Raw genomic sequence first — 20,496 nt, forward strand, 5'->3', positions numbered from 1 at the left:
ATAAATGAATTAATTAAATAAATAAATATTTATTTAATTAATAGAAGAATTAAGCTTAGATAATTAGACATGACAATTTTAGGTGTCTACAGAACTAATAAAAGTTTGTTTGAAAAATAGAAAACTAAAGAAAACATCTCTATATGTATTTTTATTTTTAGATCAAGAGGTGTACACTATGATATAATGAGGTCATGCATCCTATTCACTAAATCAAAAACAACAAACACGGCATGGTGCAAAGCATGTCGATGTGTACAAGGGTATGCAAATGTAACGGTTGGCAGTATGAGAAACCAAAAAACAGATCATATCGCATGCGTTTTGGTCTGTCATCCATCCCTAAATATCAAAATGCAGCCATTATATCCTTTAAAGCTACGACTGCCGTGGATTGGTATCATTCCTAATCTGAGTTCTTTTACCCTGGCGTTTCATTCGCCCTTTAAGCGATTAGGTTGATTTTGATCTACAAACATAATCAGATTGTGCAGCTTGGAGCTATTGTCGGTATCCCCTTTATGAAACTGGTTCTCTTCATCGTTACCAACTCTGCCTGCCACTTTACCCAGGATCGTTGGTAACTTCTTAAACTCTATTATTTCAAAGAGAAATCCTTCATAATGATATACCTTTTTCGAACTTCTAAGATATCATATTAAGCATGCTTGACAGTTATCACAGTCAAATTGTAGGGAAGTTAAATGATTCTCCAGTTTCTCTCCATGAAGTTGTGCTGCTCTTCATGTCCAATCTCCGTCTTCAACATCTCTTGAAATTCTGCCACTCAATGCCCATGGTTTTTCATCTCCTTCCGCCTTTCTTACCATCACTGACATCATTTGGGATCTCCATTCTGCTAAAATCCCACAATAATAACGCTCTTTCAAACAACCAGAACAGCTATGTTGTAGCATATGCCCTACCTTTCATATCGAATTATCTACTTGAAAATAAAATTCGAGGACAATTGCATGAAACCCTCTTATAGGCCAAGCTATCTGTGGTAAAAAAACAAATCCTTAAGACTAAAAATTATGTATAACTCTTACAACTTACCTTCAATATACGAAATTTTTTATGTGAATATTACCATGCCCGAGCTCAATATATAAAAAAATTCAAGGCTTAGATCGAATTATAAATAAATAGAATTATATTTAGTTATTAATACTTTTAAATTTAATTAATGAAGATGATGATGTATCAAATAAATGATTTATTATTATTCAAAAATTTTAAATGATATATTGAAGGTAGGTTTCATCCTTTAAATTTTTATGATAATAGATCATCTTAATGTAAGAGTTTATGGTAAAAGAGATTATACTTAATATATTAAATTAGCTTGAAAATAAAATATTGTTAATTCAATTGAATCACTGGAAAAACAGAAAGAATATAATAATTTCTTTTTAAATTTTTTTCATCAATCTGTGAACAATACAATATAGTTCAGCGCCTACAATTTATATAAAAAAATGATTTTCTTTCACTTGTATTCAGAATTGTGGACGCTTCTAATGCCTGATCATAACAGGCATCTTTTCAAGCTTGGCTGACAGTAACAGATATCTGTTCAGACATTTAAAATTTGAAATTGATTCAAGATTGTGCAAGTAATAAGAGGGGTAATCCCAAAATTTCTTTCTCAGCAGCTGGATTTGCGACACATGGATTTATCATACAATAATCTCACTGGGAATGTTCCTTCTTGGGTATGGGAGCTTCCCAAGCTTAGACGATTAAATCTTATAGGCAAGGTTAGAATTAGGGTTTATTTTGCTTTACATTCAAATTAAGGTCACTGATCAATTAGGATAACGATTAAAATTATGGTTCAAGTCTTAAGACAATTTCTCTTAACTTATTTTCATTGATTTTTCTAAATATAAATATGTTAATTTTTAGATTGTTTAAAACATATAATGCCAGTTATTCTTTCTCCTAATACCAGTGGAGTGGAGATAAGCTGAAAATGTAAATTCAATTTAAAGAAATATCTACACTTTGACATAGATGAACCAGACATCTTAGTTTTGGTTACCAAAGGGTCTGCGCAAGTTTACTGAGGTAAGTTTTACTAAAACATATTAAAGTAGAGCATAGCAAAAAGATGTCGAGTCTTGAGCAATAGAATGTCATTAATTCAATGGCACTTTAAACCATGAAATGCAGTAAATACATACACAAATCAGTCCTATATATTCACCCACAAATCTCGTAGATTTTATTTCCTCCTTTCACCCTTCTTGTTTCCCTTTGGCCTTTTCTTTCTCTTTTGTTTACTTTTAGATTGCTCTGTTTGCATGCACTCAGTGACAATGTTGGTGTCATCCTAAAATACAGACTTAAATCCGTTCCATTTGTCCCTGCTTTCCTGTAATTTGGTAGAAGTATGACCTATGGCATCTTTCTGTAACCATTCAATGTCATACTCTTCATGCTTCTTATGCCTGCAAATCAAATAACGAGGGCACTTCTTCAGACCAAATAACTGAGAATTCAAATTATGCTCTTACAAACAAAGTAGCTTCTGCCTCTCCTATTTTGCATTATGCTTCTATAAAGAATATAGCTTCTGCTTCTTTTATTTTGCACTGCAATTAAAAATCTTTTTATAACCTGGTACAGATAGAGCATATGCACAAGATTGCTGACTGACCTTGGCTGAAGTAGTTTAGATGAATTTAACAATTCTTCATGGATGTTATGCATTTCCTCAAGGACATCATTTTCTTCATCAGGTCGAACTTTGCCTTGTCTTACCTTCAGTGTTGTGGTCTTTATCAGGTCCAAGAGTTCGTCTACCTCTGCCTGCATTCAAATTATCAGAGCTCGTTATAGTTTGAGCTTTTGCCCTCTTTGGGAATAACTACCTAAAAGAAGGGAAAACAGTGTAGTTATATATATCACGAGGGTTATCATAATTCACAGGAATGATCCCATGCTTTTTATACCTTGAGAGGGCATGCTTTGGAAATAAAAATCTCTGTATAAGAAGAATTTGTGTTCCCTTTGAAGACTTCGCAAGCTTCCCTGATATATTTGTCCTTGATAGATAGTGTCTCTTCAAGATGACGCCTAGCACAAGAAAGCCACCTTTTCATCCTCCATTGGACAAACCAAGGTAGAGAATGACCATCGACTTCAAACTTGTAAGATGGTTTGATGTCTTCAAGTAATGAAAAGTGGACATTCTTATCTCTAGAGTTGAAATCTACTCCTGAAGGAACAATCTTTTTCTGCTGATCAATGTCACCGGAGTCCAATAGGGGTGTGCAGAGAGTATTCTCTTGTTTATCTCTGAGAGACTCGGAACTGTCAGAAACACTCTCTTCAGCTTTAAAAGATTCAGAAATATGTTTTGTATTAGTTTCAAAATTACTAATATTTGATGGCTGCATGCTATTTTTGCAGTGTATCGGAAGCTCTTTACTCTTCATGTCTCCCTCACTTTCCTTTGAAGCAATTACATCACCTTTATCCTGAAAGACGGACTGAAGGAGAATCTCCTTACATTTTATGCTCTCTGGCCCAATAACAATGAGATCTGCAGGATTACTTTCATGCTCGAGACTTTTATCTAAATCAATCATCACCAAAGGGTTATCAAGTTGTCTCATTAACTGGGAGAAGCCGATGAAAAAAGCATCTCTGTTTGGATTGTACTGTTGTAAAAGTTGAAGCAGCTTCCCTCCAAATTTAGGAGTCAGACTCATTCTGATATGCTTATCTTGGATGATGGTCGAAAGCACATGCATAGCATTCTGAAATAAGCCTATGCTGTTGACACCTATTAAACAAAGCATAATAATCAAACGCACTGCCAACTCTGGAAAATAAGCTCGACTGTCAATCTTGAAAGTTTGTATCCATCTAAAGGTTTCAGCTCTATAAGTTACTAATAGCTGATAAATTATATTATAAATTGGACGATAGAATCTTTCAAGCCTTCCCTGGCATCTAGGTAGACATTTTGATTGACAAAACCAAGCACAAGTGGGGTTCCCTTGTTCCCCAGTTATAAACTCTACACAGAAAGACCTTGGCAAAAATAAGCCTCCAGAGAGATATTCACATGAAGATGAAAAGAAGAACAACTTTTCCAGTAGAGAAAGAAAAACATTTGGAGAAATGTAGTCACCGTGTTTCCCCCACTCCTGAAAAGTACTGGTTAAAGCTGCTTGAAAGCTTTTTATCAGATCCATCCTTTTATCCTTGAAAGTGTACCCTGTAAGAGTTTCCATAGGCAGCCAGAGCAGTTCATTATTCCAGCAATTTTTGTCATGGAGACTCTTAATAACTTTCTTACCATAGTTTGTCACCAGTTCCCTAGGCAAAAAGGGGAGCAATAGTTGCAATCTTCCGACCTGCCCAAGAGTTATGCCATTGCCTATTTTGTTTATTATATTTACAGTTATGTCTTTGAGAATCAAACTGCTTGTTGAATTCTCCCGCAAAGAGATAAATTCCTTTGTGTTTTCATACTGTGTATTTAATGGGAAAAAGACCTCAAAGAAACGCTCTTTAAGGCATTGGATCCTGATCGACCTTGTCACCTGTCCAAACCTAGCCAACAGCTTATCTTCCAAAGCATTTGAAACTAGATAAATTTGAAGTATCAGAGTGCCTTCAACAGTAAGGGCACAATGCTGATTTTTGCAAGAAAGATAGATCTCATGCAGTTTTTTGACAACCTCCTCTCCAACAGAAAACATTTCCATCAGAAGAAACTCTTTTGCATACATAGAAAAGTTTTGGATAGTAATCTGTGCACAGTTTCCTCGTCTCTGCAACAATTGATCCTTCCTACCCTTAAGCCAGAAGGCTTCACTGTTAAACACAGTGCAGAATCCATTATTTCTGCTCACTCTGGTGCCAAAATATTCCAAAGCAAATTCAATGTAGATTTTATCTTCTTCTTTTTCCCGGTGCTTTTCTAGTTTTGAAAGTGAATCCACGGAGGATAACAGTTTCTCCTTCCATGCATTCCAAAGAAACATCATTGCTGTTGAAGAGACTGTATTCTCCAGCAGCACTTTGGAATTATCATCACTATTGAGGAAACTCCTCCCATGCTCATGCTGAAATGTTTTGACATCAGAATGAAGGTGCACATCAAGAACTTTACGAAGAGAAAGAACTTCAAAGTTGACATTTCCAATCTTCTGTGCAAGAATCATTTGTTCTTTTAACTTAGAGAGACTTTGAGACTGGCTTAGAAGAATCGATGCTTTACAATCAAGGCAATAAAGAGTTTGAGGTACATGAAGCAGGTTTTGTTCAGCTATTTGTTTTATTCTCTCTACAAGTTGATTCTTTTCATGAAAGTGCTGGAGTGGCCATCCTTTATTTTCCATTCCCCACAAAGAACTTAACTGCACATGTTGTAGAATCGAGTCAACTGCTTTTTCATACTTCTCTGCTTTTTCTAGCATGTCAGCCTCAAGTAACAAATCAACTTTCATCTCAGCCACATGTGCAGCCTCTACGAAGTCCCCATTTGTCACTTCAATTTCCAGAAGTTCATCAAAGTAATCTTTACTCCAAAGAAAATCTCTAATTAAGTCCATTGTAGGAAAGGCTTTCACAAATTTCATCATAGACTTGGTGTCTTTTTTCTGATGAAAATGCATTGCACATGCTTTAAGATACTTAACTGCCTCAAGAAACAAATCACCTTTCATCTCCACCACCTGTGCAGCCTGTATGAAGTTCCCATTTGTCTCTTCAATTTCCAGAAGTTCATCAAAGTAATCTCTCCTCCAAAGAAAAGATCTAATTAAGTCCATTGTAGGAAAGGCTTTGACAAATTTCATCATAGATTTGGTATCCCTTTTCTGATGAAAATGCATTGCACATGCTTTAAGATACTTAACAGCCTCAAGAAACAAATCGCCTTTCATCTCTGCCACCTGTGCAGCCTGCATGAAGTTCTCATTTGTCTCTTCGATTTCCAGAAGTTCATCAAAGTAACCTTTCCTCCAAAGAAAAGATCTAATTAAGTCCATCGTAGGAAAGGCTTTCACAAATTTCATCATAGACTTGGTATCCTTTTTCTGATGAAAATGTGTTGAACACATTTTGAGATACTCAGTTTTAATTTTTACACCATCGCAAGCCTCACATTTTCCGCAGTTTGATTTGCAGTTTTCCATTTTCAAGACTTCAATAAATTCCAAACCAATGTCAAATAATTTTCCCTTTATGCAGGCATTCAGGCATTTAGAAAGACAATTAGCTCTAGCATATGCACCTGCTGCATTGTGCCAACATTTTGCCTCTGAAAAACAATCTCCTGCATCTTCAAGCCGTGTTTCACTGCATTTTTCCTCATATATTCTGCCTGCCACCGACCAACATAGAACAAAAGGTATCAGCACAAAATGGTAATACATGCAGGGAAAGAAAATGGTCATTGAATCTGCCTGTATATAGCTTTTGGCTCTGATGCATATACAAGGATAATTCAGATCTGAATACGAGATAATACACATCATACAAAAAATAGAATCTATTCAAAAACTTTACACACACATGAAAGCATTTCTACAGCTGTCTGATGATTGATTTATTATTTTTTTTGGAGTTCAGGAGATCGAAAATCAATCCTAAGTAATGAAGATGTTTTGCAAATTAATATCAATTTCCCTATTAGAGAAAAACAAAGTGCCATTTCTTGAGGCCCTTAAACTCTCCTATCATGTCTCACATCTATCTTGGCCAACATATTAACATTTTCATAACAGTCCTTTGCAAGACAAGTCAAAGCGGAACATTGTGTGTTATGTTGATAGTAAAATATAGTTTAAAACTGTATATTAGAAATATAAATTGGAAAATGTGAAAGCTGAATTTAAAAGTATAACAATTTATAGCATGCATAAATCAACAGTTGAGATCCATCTCATAAGTTCCCTAGGATCTCTATGAAAGTAAATATAATTATGATGAGAAGTACTATCTACGTCATAAGTCTGTTAAGATCCTCGATTGCAAAGTGTAGCTTTTTTACAATGAAGGATACAAGTAACTTATGAAAGTATTACAATGAAGGAAACAATTAACATATGAAAGTAAATATAATTATGATGAGAATTACTGTCTTATTTCATTTTTGTAGTTGATGTTGCAAACAACACCATTACTAGTCATGGGAGCAGAAGACTCCTTCCCCTTAGCTAAAGGGTTTGAAATAGTGGGCTACAGATGTGGCTGCGGCTATGGGACAGCAAAACCTTGTTGCTTGTGAGAAGCCAAAGCAGATGAGGAATTCTTCCCCTTATGAGCAACTGTTGTCCAACCCTCATCAGCTTTAGGGGCCTCAAAAGAGCGTGAAGGTTCAGACTCCTTGGGGGGAAGTCTTAACTCACAAGGCGGCCAAAGGGCAATCCTTAATCTTGTGCTCCGAAGACTAGCACCAGAAACAAGTATTGTGTAGATTCAGATAGAGCACTCGTTGCGAGTGACAGAGACCTCCTATCTAAATTTCAATAGTCTTTTTCAGGGCTCAATAAAAATCAACTTCCACATAGACCCTCTTCTGAGGGCGAGCATGATAAAATTGTTTAGGCTCAACATAGACAACCTTGTCGATGGACTGGGCAATGGTTTGCAAAAACGGCCAACAAGGCAAAGGGAGATTAGGAAATTCAATCCAAACTGAGACCTTGAGCTTCTTGTCATCAAAGACAAAGAAGTCTCGACCATGGCTGAAAAACAAGCAGAGATGATCGCACATGCCAAGGCTCATGTTGGAGAATGGCCTGAACATGGTTAGACTCAATAAAGCAAAACAAAAAAAAGCCTTTGGTGAGATTCTGGACACCATCAAGATGGACCCCATGAGGGGCCTAGGTCTTGGTGACCTAGTTATGAAGCATGCTTTTGGGTGGAATCCTCCCCACAAAATACCCTATCAAAGTAAACTATTCAAGCCATTGGCATGCACTATCAAAATCTTGAACAGGAAAAAAACATTAGGGGTACCAAAAGACGTACCTTGTTAACGACTTTGGGAACAAATTTCTTGGGCATTTATTCTGGGGTACCATTATCTCCAAATGCCAAAGCTCCAACACTAGCATCAATTACTGAGCTAAGGCTGGTCGAGGCCATTATAAATTAAAGGTTTCCACAATAAATGCAGTATGACAACAGACACTCAAGAAAACAAATAGCAGTTAGAAACAAGAAAAACCCTAGTAGAGTGCAAAACGACCATCAGAGCTCCCCAATTTGAAAAGTCGGCAATTCATTTTTTCCATTATTATAAAATTTTGAATATAATAAATTTCAAATCGACATTTTCTTTGTTAATGTTCACTTCAAAGTTCAGAATTCAAATGTTTAATGCAATCATTACAAGGTTCTTTCAACTTTACAGTTTGGTAGTTTACTAGTATATCAAAATTTCATTTGTAATTCAGATACTTATTCCCTATATATCTTTTAATAACTAAATTTTCAAGAATTATACATGCTTGTGTTGTCTTGCCGCCATCCCTTCGTCCTCAAAGTTAGGCCCTTGGTTCTCTCATCCTTTAAACTTGCCCCACCATTAGGAAACTCCATGGAACTATGCGTTGACGTGTATTTTGTACACTATCAAACACAAAATAAAATACCCAAGGGTACCTTATCCTCTCTTGAGTAAAGCCTCCGAATGTTGAAGATGTCGCGAAAAGGATCAATCGGGATGACTTCAAGGTTCTTTCTGTAGGATCTCTACATGTGGATAAGCACCAGTGGTCGTTGTGAACGCTGTTTCTTCAAGGGGTCTTACGCACTTTGAAAGCTGGTCTGTGTTGCTCTCACTCGACTGCAGGAACAGGATTTTTCCTAATATTAACAAATTCTCAAAAAAATCAAAAGATAGGGTTTTCAAGAGATGAATTCTACTCTAATCCTAAGAATGACTCAATGTAGGCTAGACTTGGTAAGATTCTACCAATTTCAATATTGCCAAGGAATTACAACTCTACTGAAATTGATGCGATCTTCTAAGGTAATTAGTGGTTTTCAAATCATCAAAGACTATAGATACTATCATAAAGATACCTATCAATATTCCAATAATGATTGAATGTTCAAGCAATCTCACTATTTCCAGTTGACCACACAAGGCGTCCTTACAATCAGTAAGAAGCTAGTGGTTTGGATATGAATCTCACCAAAAATCAAGCACAACACTTAGTCCTTCGAACTTAAATACTACTTCGACTGAGAATGATTCAAGAAGATAAACGACCATGAAGATAGCCACAAGTATTACAATAAAACACCATAACTTCAATATTTTATTGATCTCAAAGCCAAATGGACAACAATTGTTCAAAATTCTTTCTTCACTACTCAATCTTGCTACACAATAACTTTCTCTCTAAGCTCTCTAATCTCTTTTTCTAAAGTCTAATGGCAAAATGAAAATGAGTGAGGGTATATATAGCATCCTCAATTACAATGAACGGCCTAGATCGAAAGAAGATCAATGGTTGAGATTCTGACACCTAAACCCTAAGTAGGGTTTATTACAAAAAATTCCCCTTTTAGATGAACATTATTAAATGCATAGCCAAATATTTAATTGGCACAAAAGTCGAAGAAACATAGACCAATGATAATTAAGATGCCACATCATCCTATAACAACCTTTCTTCTAGAACCTTGTTCCCTTTCCTATGTTCTTTCTTAGCATATCCAACGAATCTGGACACAATTCCTTCGATCTCAGCAATAGGAATCTCGAGAAGATTCTTCATTCGTTCCTCCAAGTGAATGACCTGATCGAAGGCAGTGAGAAGAGCTGTTTCCCATCCAGGTTCGAGTTCTTTAATCTTCTCAATCAGGAGCATGGTAGTGAACATAAGGTCCCGTTGCTCATCTATGATGACATTTTCCTCTTTGCAAAAGATGACCTTGATTCTATCCTCCAACTCTTGGATGTCCACATCTGTCTCAATCTCGATTCGTCGGCCAAGGATGGTACATAACACTTCAAACACTTTATCTTGAATTGGATGGATGACACCTTCAACTTGACTGCATTTGGAGCTGATGTCTTCAAAAAGGACCTCTTTTATCTGGAGCAGAGTTGACCACTGTAATAGGTTATGAGATCCTCCATCCATTATCTTTTCTTGTGCTAGTATCCGTCTTGGTGTTTGCCTTATTACTTGCAGGACAGGAATGATAACATCTCTAGTATGAGCAAAAGCGGCTATAGTAATCAATAAATTATGAATAATCTCAAGGACCTGGATAGCTCGATGGATTGTCTTCATCATCCTTGTAGCAAACTCGACGGCTACCGTGTGGGATTTATCAATCCAAGAACTCATAAGCTGAACTAAGCTTTTGACCCTTTCTGCTTCTCCAACTGATTTAAGAGGAAGTGCTTGCATAGGAGATACTGCTGGATCCTGACGTCTCAAGGGCTGATTGAGATGACTAAAGTAGCCTCTCCAAGCACCGACCTCTCTCTCAAGCCTCTTATTCTTTTCCACTTCTTCCTTGAGTTTGTCCTTAAGTGCCTCAAATGAATCGGTTGCCTCATCCATTGCATGTTCAGTTTTGAGTGGACCAAGCTCAAATGTTTCCACATCATACTCATTTGCAAGAATTTCGTCTTCCTACTTGTCCACTACTGGTGTAGCTATTTGCAATTTCCTGGATCCTGCCTCATCTTTGATCACCTTAGACATCTTGGTGGCCTTCTTCTTTTCCGTTACTTCTTGAGAATTTCCTATAAGGCTCTCCAAATCAATCACATTTTCTTCCTCTTCAATCACGATCACCCTTGTCAGTCTCTCCTTCAACCAATCTGGGATGGCGGATCTTGTCTCTCTAACTTGTATTTCTTTAAGCAAGGGTTCATCTTCTCGGAGAGGAGATGTTGCTTCATCATCATTTCCCTGATCTTCCTGTAGCTCATCAATTTGTAGAGGTTGACTTGATGAATGTTGAGGTGTTTGTCCCTTCTCTGGCTTATCATTCTGTACCGTGGATTCCATTGATTCATCAATCTCAGGTACTATCTTTTCTTGACCTTCAGCCTGACTTGCCTTCTTTCCATGTCGAGAAGATGTGCCTGATGGGTGATCTCGATTGGCCTCTTGCTTCTTCTTGGAGGATTCCCTTTTTTCAGGTCTTTCTTTCCTCTTTACGCCTCTAGGATGAGAAGTGTCTTCACTCACGCTTGCTCCTCCTTCCTCTGGTCTTTCCTCCGAAGTAAAAGTCATTGGTACGTTCTGCTCTCTTAACTTCTGATGTTGTACATCCACCCATCTGCGAGTACATGATAAAACTGGAGCCATCAAAGCTCTCAAGTCCAAAATCTCAAGCTCGTTCCAATCTATCTTCAATTTCTTATCTTCTTTGTCATAGGATGACTGGAGGTATCTGCCGTTGTCCTGGGCTTGATCGGCTACTCTGTAAACCTTGCATTTTCTGATGAAATCTAAAGGCAATCTGGAATGCATCTTCCTTTTAACTTCTAAATCATTTGAGAGATTCATCCAAAAGTCTTCCACCTGAAACTCATGTCCTTACTTCCTAGCAACTGTCTCCTCCATATAACCATAAGGATCAAAATTCTCCCGTGAGGCAAAGAAGGCGAATGAATACAAGGCTAATTCCTTCTCTGCATCCTCTGAAGCTTGAGTATTAGGACATACCTCAACTGAATTCCCCAATATGATAGGTACGGGCACTCCATTTCCATGCTTGTGTCTGGATACCTTTGCACAAGCTACCAATTGTCTGGTTACCTCAAGTAACACTATTCTATCTGTCGGATATCTCGGCAACATGTAAGGAGGTGAAGGGCACCCATGAACTCTGATGTATGTAAACTTTTGAAACTGGATGAACCATGCACCATACCTCTTCACAAGCTCTTGTGCATCCAGAGATGGTCGATTATGAATCTCGCCTTGCAAAATCCTAGTGATGTTCATCGTGAAGGTATCATTGACTAACTTGTAGTCACTTCCAAGTGGATGATGCAGATGAACATAAGAGTTGCAAACTCTCACTTCTCCGGGTCCTCTTCCGATCACACCTTTGTGAGGTAGCCTTGCATACTCGAAACTCCTGATCAAGGCATATATGACATATGAGCTCATGTGGAACGACTTGGTAGGCCTTAGTCTTCTCAACTGCACATCCAGGCTATTGCTAATAATTCTGGCCCAATGAAGTGTTCCTTTCCCTTGGACTATCACTTGAATGAAGAAGAACATCCACTTCTCGAAGTAGAAGGCTTGAGGAGCCCCTGTAACTCGATTGAGCAAAGTTATCAAATCTCTGTACTCCTCCTAGAAATCAATCCTATGCGATGTGTTGGGAATCTTGTTTAGACGAGGACGACTTTTGAACAACCAATTCTTGTTGATGTGGTTCAAACAGGTGTCAGGATCATCTTCGTACATCGACTTGGCTCCTTCTAAACTTTTGTAAATCATATCTTTATGCTCCGGAAGATGGAGAGCCTCACTTATAGCCTCCTCTGAAAGATAAGCTAAGGTGTTCCCTTCCTTGGATACGATCGATCTTGATTGTGAGTCATAATGGCGGGTACACTCGATCATCAGCTCATGACACTGGACTGCTAGAGGGAAACCTGCCGCCTTGATGATGCCACTTTCAATTATCCTCTTCACAACAGGTGATGGCTTGCCAATGTAGGAAACCTCTCGAAACTTCTTCACACTGAAGTTTCCCAAGTTGGTATCTCCGATATTACTCCATTTGGACACAATCCTGGTCTCCAATTCGTCGTTCTTCTGATCTTCCTTGATGAGAGTTGGACGACTAGTGGATGCTCCTGCCTTTGGAGTCGCCATCTTGACACCTACACAACATTTCACAATTAGTAATAAATCTTGAAGTGTAGAAATTAAACTTAAAAGGAAGATATAAGATTTTAATTAGGAAACTTCATGATAAATCTTGAGTTATTATTTCCTAATTAACCATGCGATACTTAGATTTTTCCAAAACAAATGTTCAAAAATCAAATCTTCAACAAGGGTGTCAAGATGATTTCGCCATACCTCCTCTTGAGTATTAAACTCTAAGAAATTTTGCAAAAATAGATGAATTTCGCTAGGCAAAATGTAGATCAAAGCCCTCTCTTGAATGAATTGCGCCTCCTCTAGCCTTTGAAAAGATAAAACTCCACCTCCTTCTAGTCTTCAACACTTGAAAGAAATTCGCTCCAAGCACACCAGATTTCGCACCTCCTTCTAGCTCCCCAAATTCGCACTTAAGGCAATGATTGAATGATTTGAAATGTGAAAAAACTCCCCCAATATATTGAGCGCTCACCCTTTTGCTCCCTCTAGACCGACTTGGCAAAAAGAGGTTAAAAAAATAAATAAAATTCCAAATAAAGGGGGCCGACTTGGCAAAATAAATCAAAATAAGGCCTTGAGCGCTTTATATTTAATTTTAATTTAATAAAAATTAATTTTAGATGCCTCCAAGATAGAAGTTCGATTTTTTAAGGCTTAAAATTAATTTATTAAATGCCAAAATGTTTTTAATTTAATGTCAATTTAATCTTAATTTTCCAAAATGCCTCAAAATTAGCAATGTTGGTGATCAAGTGCAATTTGGAGAATATGAATTTTTAAAACAAGGCTTAATGAGATTTCATGAGGATCTCGCCCTGGACCCTCTTTGAGGGTTAGGAGCGATTTTTGAATTTTAGCCTTGAATATTTCACATTTTGACTTGAAAATCTCCTAGAGGGTAAATTGATATCTAGTTAACGCGTTGCACTTCCAATTTGACATTTTTTATGAGGAAAAATAGGTGAAAATGTAAATTTCGCCTTGGACCTTCACTGAGGGTCAGGAGCGATTTTTCATTTTCTAGCTGGAATCCACCTCAACTTGTTTGTTAAACTCACAATGTCACTTCCAAAATCCATTTCCTTGCACTATAAAGTTAATTCATCAATAATTTTGAAGGAAATAATGTCTTTGAAGGCAATTTCGCTCTGGACCCTCTCTGAGGGTCAGGAGCGATTTTCCATTTTCTGCTCAAAATTAGCATTTTTCAACGTTCAAAATCTCTTCAAGACATTTCAACTAGGCCCCCTCACTGACTTGCAAACTTAGCTTTGTCAAATTTTGGGGAAAAGGTGTGTTTTTGGTGTTTTTTGCTCTGGGCCTCCTTGAGGGTCAGGAGCGACTTTTTGATTTTGAGCTTGATTATCCACCATTTTTCATCGAAACTTCATTCGTCATTTGGCAATGTTCTTCCTTTATCCATCTCATCCAAACTCGCTTTGTTGTTGCAAGGTAAAATGAGGATTTTCAATAATTTCGCTTTGGGCCCTCTCTAAGGGTCAGGAGCGATTTTTCATTTTCTGACCAAAATCATCAAGTTTCAAAGGCAAAACAATATTCATCATGTTTTTGGAGGTCTCTTCGCCTTATCCTAACCTTGCCTTAGCACCATTTTGAAGAAAACATGCATTTTTTGAAAATCTCGGTCTGGACCTTCAGTGAGGGTCAGGAGCGACTTTTTGGTTTTAGGCAAATTCCTTTATCTTTTAATCTTCAAATCACCTCCAAGGCATAACACATCACGTTCTCCTCCTGTCCAAGCAAGATTTTATCTCAATTCTTCAAACCAAGGAGAGAATCCTGGAAAATCGCTATGGGCCCTCTCTGAGGGTCCGGAGCGATTTTTGTAATTGCCTTCAAAATTTTGATTCTCGACGATTTCTTTTCACTTCAAGGCCTTTCAAACATCGTTTCAAACCCATGCCTAACCTTAGCTTTCCTCAAACTTGGATGAAAAGTTCCCATATTAGGTTTCTCGCTGTGGGCCCTCTCTGAGGGTCAGGAGCGATTTTTCAGTTTTGGGTTGATTTCCTCTTTTGTTGATCCTCTCAATTATATTCAATGGATAGAACATGCTTTCCTTCATCCCTTCCAATCATAAAACATACTTTGATCTTGTAAGAATAATACACTTTTGAAAATCTCGCTCTGGACCCTCTTTGAGGGTCAGGAGCGATTTTTGCTACCTGGACCAAAATGCTTCACTTTTCATCTAAAAATCACTTTGCCAAGGAAGATGTCATCTTGTTCTTTGCTATGAATAAAAATTCATGTCCAAGAAAGGTCCAAAAATGTGCACACAAAGAAAATCGCTCTAGACCCTCACTGAGGGTCAGGAGCGATTTTACCTTTCCTGGGCAAAACTCCTTCAATTTATCATCTTTGATCAAGTCTGGATACTTCATTATGCTCATTCTATCCTTCACCATGCTTTTGACATCTCAAGTCGACCAAATAAGGCTAGCAATGACCCCTATAAGATTTCTCGTGGTGGGCCCTCTCTGAGGGTCAGGAGCGATTTTTTTGTTTTCAACAAGGTCCTTCATCATCTCAAGTCAAAACTTCTTCAGGCGGGTGGAGAAATTCCTTTATTTTCCATTTATGATCAAAACTTGGTCTCTTTTCATTGCAAAATGAAGGAAATCAAAATCTCGCTGTGGGCCCTCTCTGAGGGTCAGGAGCGATTTTTCCCTTAGCCTTCAAAATTCACCATCTTTTACGTCCCCAAACCTTCCAAAGCATTAAGTCATGTTCAATCATCCTTCCAGGAGACCCTGCACAAAGCAAATTAGAAAAGTCAGTGACAAATATGACTTAAACAACATTTTCGCCCTGGACCTTCACTGAGGGTCAGGAGCGATTTTACCCCTTTTGGCCAAACTGCATCAAATTTAAGTCTCAAACTGCTTCACAAGGCAAAGTTAGGTCATTCTCAAGGTCAGGAACCAGTTAGCAAGTCCATCAAAAACAAGAAATTGCACTCAGGATAAATTTCGCCTTGGGCCCTCTCTGAGGGTCAGGAGCAATTTGTTTGTTTCAGGCATCATCTTGCTTCAAAAAATTGATCAAAACTCACCTAGGCAAGAACACACAATTCCACCTTCAAAAATGCTAACACTTAGTCAAAATTGGATTTTACCCTAAAAACCTTTATTAGACCTAACCTGAGACCCATTTGACTCTCCTGAAAGACTTACCTAATTTCAATCATCTCAATTCTTCGGGAGGACACTTAACAATTCTCCAAAATTTGACTAGACTTAGCCTGAATGACATCCAAAAGAACCCCCAAGGTTTAGCCCTAGTCCAGACAGACAACTCACTCACTCAAAACCCTAAAAACAGAGAGAAGAACAAGCAGAGAGAAGCAAAAAACAAAGCAAAAAGAGGGGGTCCCCATTCTAATGGGGCGATGTGTGAAATGGTCACAACACTATGGAATTACTATTTCAAAGCCCTATATATTTACAACAGATTTTCCATGTCTACATCAAGTTAACAATAGCATTGCTACGAAAATATTTCCCTACATATGCAACAAAAGCGAGCACTTGGGAATGGATACATTGGTGTACAACATGGAAGCAAGTTGATCAATCGAGATTGCCTCAACGATTACTTGGAATGCCTAGACTGCTATTGTCCCGAGTTATTGGACAGCTATCATTCAATGGCTTATGAGGATTGCCCAAACATAGAGAAAGCATTGCCTTGACAAACACTTGAGAAGGATGAACCTAAAGATGGGAGATTTTCCAAAAGTAAGTGTTAAAGAGAAATATCTAAATAGAAAAATCAGAGAAGTTTTGTTATAAGATGTCTTCATCAAGATTGCTAAAATTGCAAATAGCTCTCTTATATTAGTAAATATATTCTTATCGTGCAATATTGTTCCTTTTCTCCCTCTATAATTTCATTTCTGCTAAAACACATTTGATTAAGAGATTTTACTTTTGTAAGATAATTTCAATACATGAAATGTTTTTAGTAATCAAGCCATCACTTCAGCCACTATTTTATATGTCTAGTAATTACTTCTATGTGCTTTCACTTATGTTCTTTGGGAGTAATCAAAAGTTAAGGGGACCCAGAAAGGACACAAGCACCTCTAAGTGGTGTTACTAGAAAGGAGGTTCACACATCAACCTAGGACTTGCCCCCCGAAGTTATGCATCTTAAGTGGCAAAGATTTTGGTGCATGTAAAGCCTTCCAATCTTACCTCGACTTGCAATTTTTATGAAATCAGGATATTCCTTAGCCGACACATTCTCAAGAAGTGTTAGGCACTGTGGTGTGAAATTTTATATTCTATTTTTGTGTACATTTTCATGACATGGAGTATTTCTTGTCATTTAATAATTTGTCTAGTAGATTGCAAATTAAATCCAAATCAGTGAACTAGTAGTTTGATGAGATCAACCTATATGTGATGGACAACCTTACATACACTATAATAGAATGTTTGATCTATTTATGAAATTAATTTCTCTATATCAATATTTAGATTTCAAATTTAGGAAATAATAAAACTTGGTAGCAGGGACATTTCTTAATGCCTTGTGTTCTTGAAAGAGCTATATTAAATGATATTTGACCTTACGTTTGATACTGAAAGGACAAAAAATTACCCTTGTTTATCTTATTTAACAATTTATCAAAAATAAAATTAATTCCATCATTGAGTCAGAATCTTGTTTAAGAGACAGATTCTTTGACCTCATCAACTAAAAAAATTAATAAATTCTTTCATTATAATGAAGCAATTGGCAGCGAAATCCAGTTTTCCTATAGAAAGGAAAAAAATTGTTCTTACCAGCTTCAATATATTCTCCCATTAAAATGAAGCAATAAGCAGCAGAATCTGGCTTCCCTATAGAAAGGAAAATTTTTGCTGCTTCTATCAGAAAATGTTTGGCAGCTTCTTTGTGTGTCTCAAGATTTCTCTGTCCATCTTCTTGAAGCTTTCTAGCTTTTGCCCATTTAGCCATTTTCATATCTCCAGCCCTCTCGAAAGAAATAACCGCCATATTATAGTTCTTCTCATTAAACATCTGTTTGTTTTAACCAAAAAATTCATTGTCAATTTGTAAATCCAATTCTTCATGCATATAAAAAAATTCGCACAATCTTTACAACGCATTGAAACTGAGAGTGCAAATATAAGAATCCAAACCCTACATTGCATTCTTACAAATTAATCAGTTTTTAACTGAAATTAGTGCACATAAAACATAATTAAATGCTAAATTAAATATACACCCCATTTTAAAGCTACACACAAAGAGATGTCTGAAATGAATAATACAAATTATAATGAAGAAAAATGTGTACCATAGGAAAACTATGCAAAAGTTAGGAAGGGAACCTAGAAATCATAACATTGAAAAGAAAAAAAGAAGTGATACTTATTTCAGTCGATCACATATTGCAAGCCATATAAAGAAGCATTATTTGTGGAATAAAAAATTATTGTTAAACTTTCCATGGACTACCTGGGACTTCCCTTTGCTGTTGGGATGAGCTACCACTGAGCTACTAGTCCTTTATGATTTACATGTGGCTCATTTCTCCAACAACCTAACTTGAGTCACATTACGAGTTCTTTGGGCTCCTAGTCTTGGTTTTGATACCATGTAAACTTTCCATAGACCAGCTAAGAGTTGAACCTAGGACCTTCCGTTTGCTGTTAGGGTGTTCTACTTTTGAGCTACCAACTCACTTTGTCACCAGTCCTTTTATGATTAGTGTGTGGCTCATATCACCAACAATTATCAAATTTATAAGGTGGTAGGCTTGTATTGATATTATATTTTCCTAAGTTAGTTATTAATGCTCAATCATGTAATATATTGTAATTTTAGTTTCTTCATAGAAACTTTCTATTTTGTATTTCCTTGTAATTCTTTTTAATGATCTTCATGATCATTTGTAAATGCAACAATCAAATTTTTACCAAATTACTTTCATAATATGGTATCAGGGCCATTTTTTTTGGGCGATTTTGTTTTAAATTTTCGAAAGAATTTTTTTAAGATTTCTGAAAACGTTTTTATCTGTGCGAAATTGTTTTCCTCTGTGCATGCGATCTCTTGCGACCTCTTATCTGCACGATTTTTTAAAAATCGCGACTTGTTGCCTTCTGGTGTTTATCGCGCTCTTCATTTCGCGTTTTGCAATTTTGTGTGATATTTTTTGTCCTCTCTGAGCGTGACGGAAATTAGCGCAATTTTTCGCGCCTGTCTTATTTCCCAGCGCATGGCAGATTGGTTTGTAGGTCGCGTGATAGTTTTTTTTCCGTCCATTTTCTGTGCGATTTTATCTTCTGCATTCTTTTTTTGGGGGGGGGGTCTGCAGATTTTGCTCAACGTTTTCACTTGTGACGGCTCTGTATCTCTGCGCCATGACAAGACGGGAAGGCTCTTTCGAGGGCTTTGTTTTCTTTTCCCGCCTCTGTGTTTTCAGACCCGTGTTTTGCCGACGGGAGGTTTTTTTTGTGACGGCCCGACATTTTATGGGTACTGTTTTCTGCACACGGCTATGGTTTTGTTAAATCCTCTACATCTATTTTTTGTCTATTTTTTGTCGCTTCAGCCTCAACGACTAGGGTTTTCACTATAACTCTCTAGTTTTCAGTTCGATTCAAAAACCGAGTGCAGATTCCTTGTGGGTTTTTCGAAACCTCAGCTGGGTCGTCGTCAAATTTTTCTGGGTGCATTGTTTTTCGTGCATCAAATTTTTGAGCTATTAGATCTGCATTTTGATTTCAAATTCCTTGTGGGTTTTTCGAGAGCTTTTTTGGGTCTTCGTCAGATTTTTCTGGGTCAGCCAAAATTTTTTTCTCGAAATCCTTGTCAACTGTACTTTGTCTTTTTGAAGTCTATACTTGATTCTGCCTTTATTTCAGATTCACGCCTTTCAAATTTTTTGGTTTTCCATGCATTGGGAAACATGCAAGATGGCATCATTGACTAACTTGATGTTGGAAGGCAATCAACGATTCAACGGCAAAAATTATAACACTTTAAGCAGCGCATGTTAACTATTTTTGAATATCGCCGCCTAGATGATCTTGTCTTAGGAAATGAATCTCGTACTTCTGCAGCTGGAGCCAATCAAGACAAATTTGATGATTGCAATAGGGAATTTGTCATGCTTCTCAAGCTCTCTGTCACAGATGACCAGTTACCTTAGATTCCTTTTGGCAAGTCGACCTTAGAAATTTGGAAGCATTTGAAGGAGTTGCATGAAACATCCGACAAAGGCCTGTTGATGTGTATTTTGTACACGACCAAACACAAAATAAAATACCTAAAGGTACCTTATCCTCTCTTGAGCAAAGTTTCCTGACTGCTGAAGATCTCGCCGAAGGATCAGTCGAGGCAACTCCAAGGTTCTTGTATGTAGGTTCTCTACTCGTGGATAAGTTCTTTGTGGTATGATGTGATTTTGCTGGAATCACAAGGGGACTTACACTTGATGACTAAATGTCTGATTTGCTTTGAACATTGCTGGAACACAGGATTTCACTAGTCTAGATTTTTTGAAAAAAAGGAAAAGGATGAGGGCCAGGAAAGGATCTAATTCTGACACTAAGAATGTAGGAGCAATGATTGATCTTTGACGGAATTCTAACTA

General features: G+C 37.3%; 1 protein-coding gene and 1 long non-coding RNA gene across 2 annotated transcripts in view; one reads left to right on the forward strand and one right to left on the reverse strand.

Moving 5' to 3' along the window:
• Positions 1–248: 248 nt before the first annotated feature.
• LOC131045893 (uncharacterized) overlaps positions 249–20,496 on the forward strand; it is a 54,478-nt gene continuing 34,230 nt past the window's right edge. Inside the window, exon 1 of the long non-coding RNA XR_009105884.2 lies at positions 249–580. This is a non-coding gene — a long non-coding RNA (uncharacterized LOC131045893). The remainder of the gene's footprint in view (positions 581–20,496) is intronic.
• Positions 1,563–20,496, reverse strand: part of LOC131045892 (uncharacterized) — a 152,599-nt gene continuing 133,665 nt past the window's right edge. Inside the window, exons 11-14 of the mRNA XM_057979557.2 lie at positions 17,675–17,912; positions 2,961–6,349; positions 2,666–2,817; positions 1,563–2,456 (exon numbers count right to left, since the gene is read on the reverse strand). Coding sequence (XP_057835540.2) covers positions 2,339–2,456; positions 2,666–2,817; positions 2,961–6,349; positions 17,675–17,912 — 3,897 coding nt within the window. The 3' untranslated portion in view covers positions 1,563–2,338. The remainder of the gene's footprint in view (positions 2,457–2,665; positions 2,818–2,960; positions 6,350–17,674; positions 17,913–20,496) is intronic.

This window comes from Cryptomeria japonica, chromosome 7 (genome assembly GCF_030272615.1).
Source record: "Cryptomeria japonica chromosome 7, Sugi_1.0, whole genome shotgun sequence".
NCBI classification, from domain to species: Eukaryota; Viridiplantae; Streptophyta; class Pinopsida; order Cupressales; family Cupressaceae; genus Cryptomeria; species Cryptomeria japonica.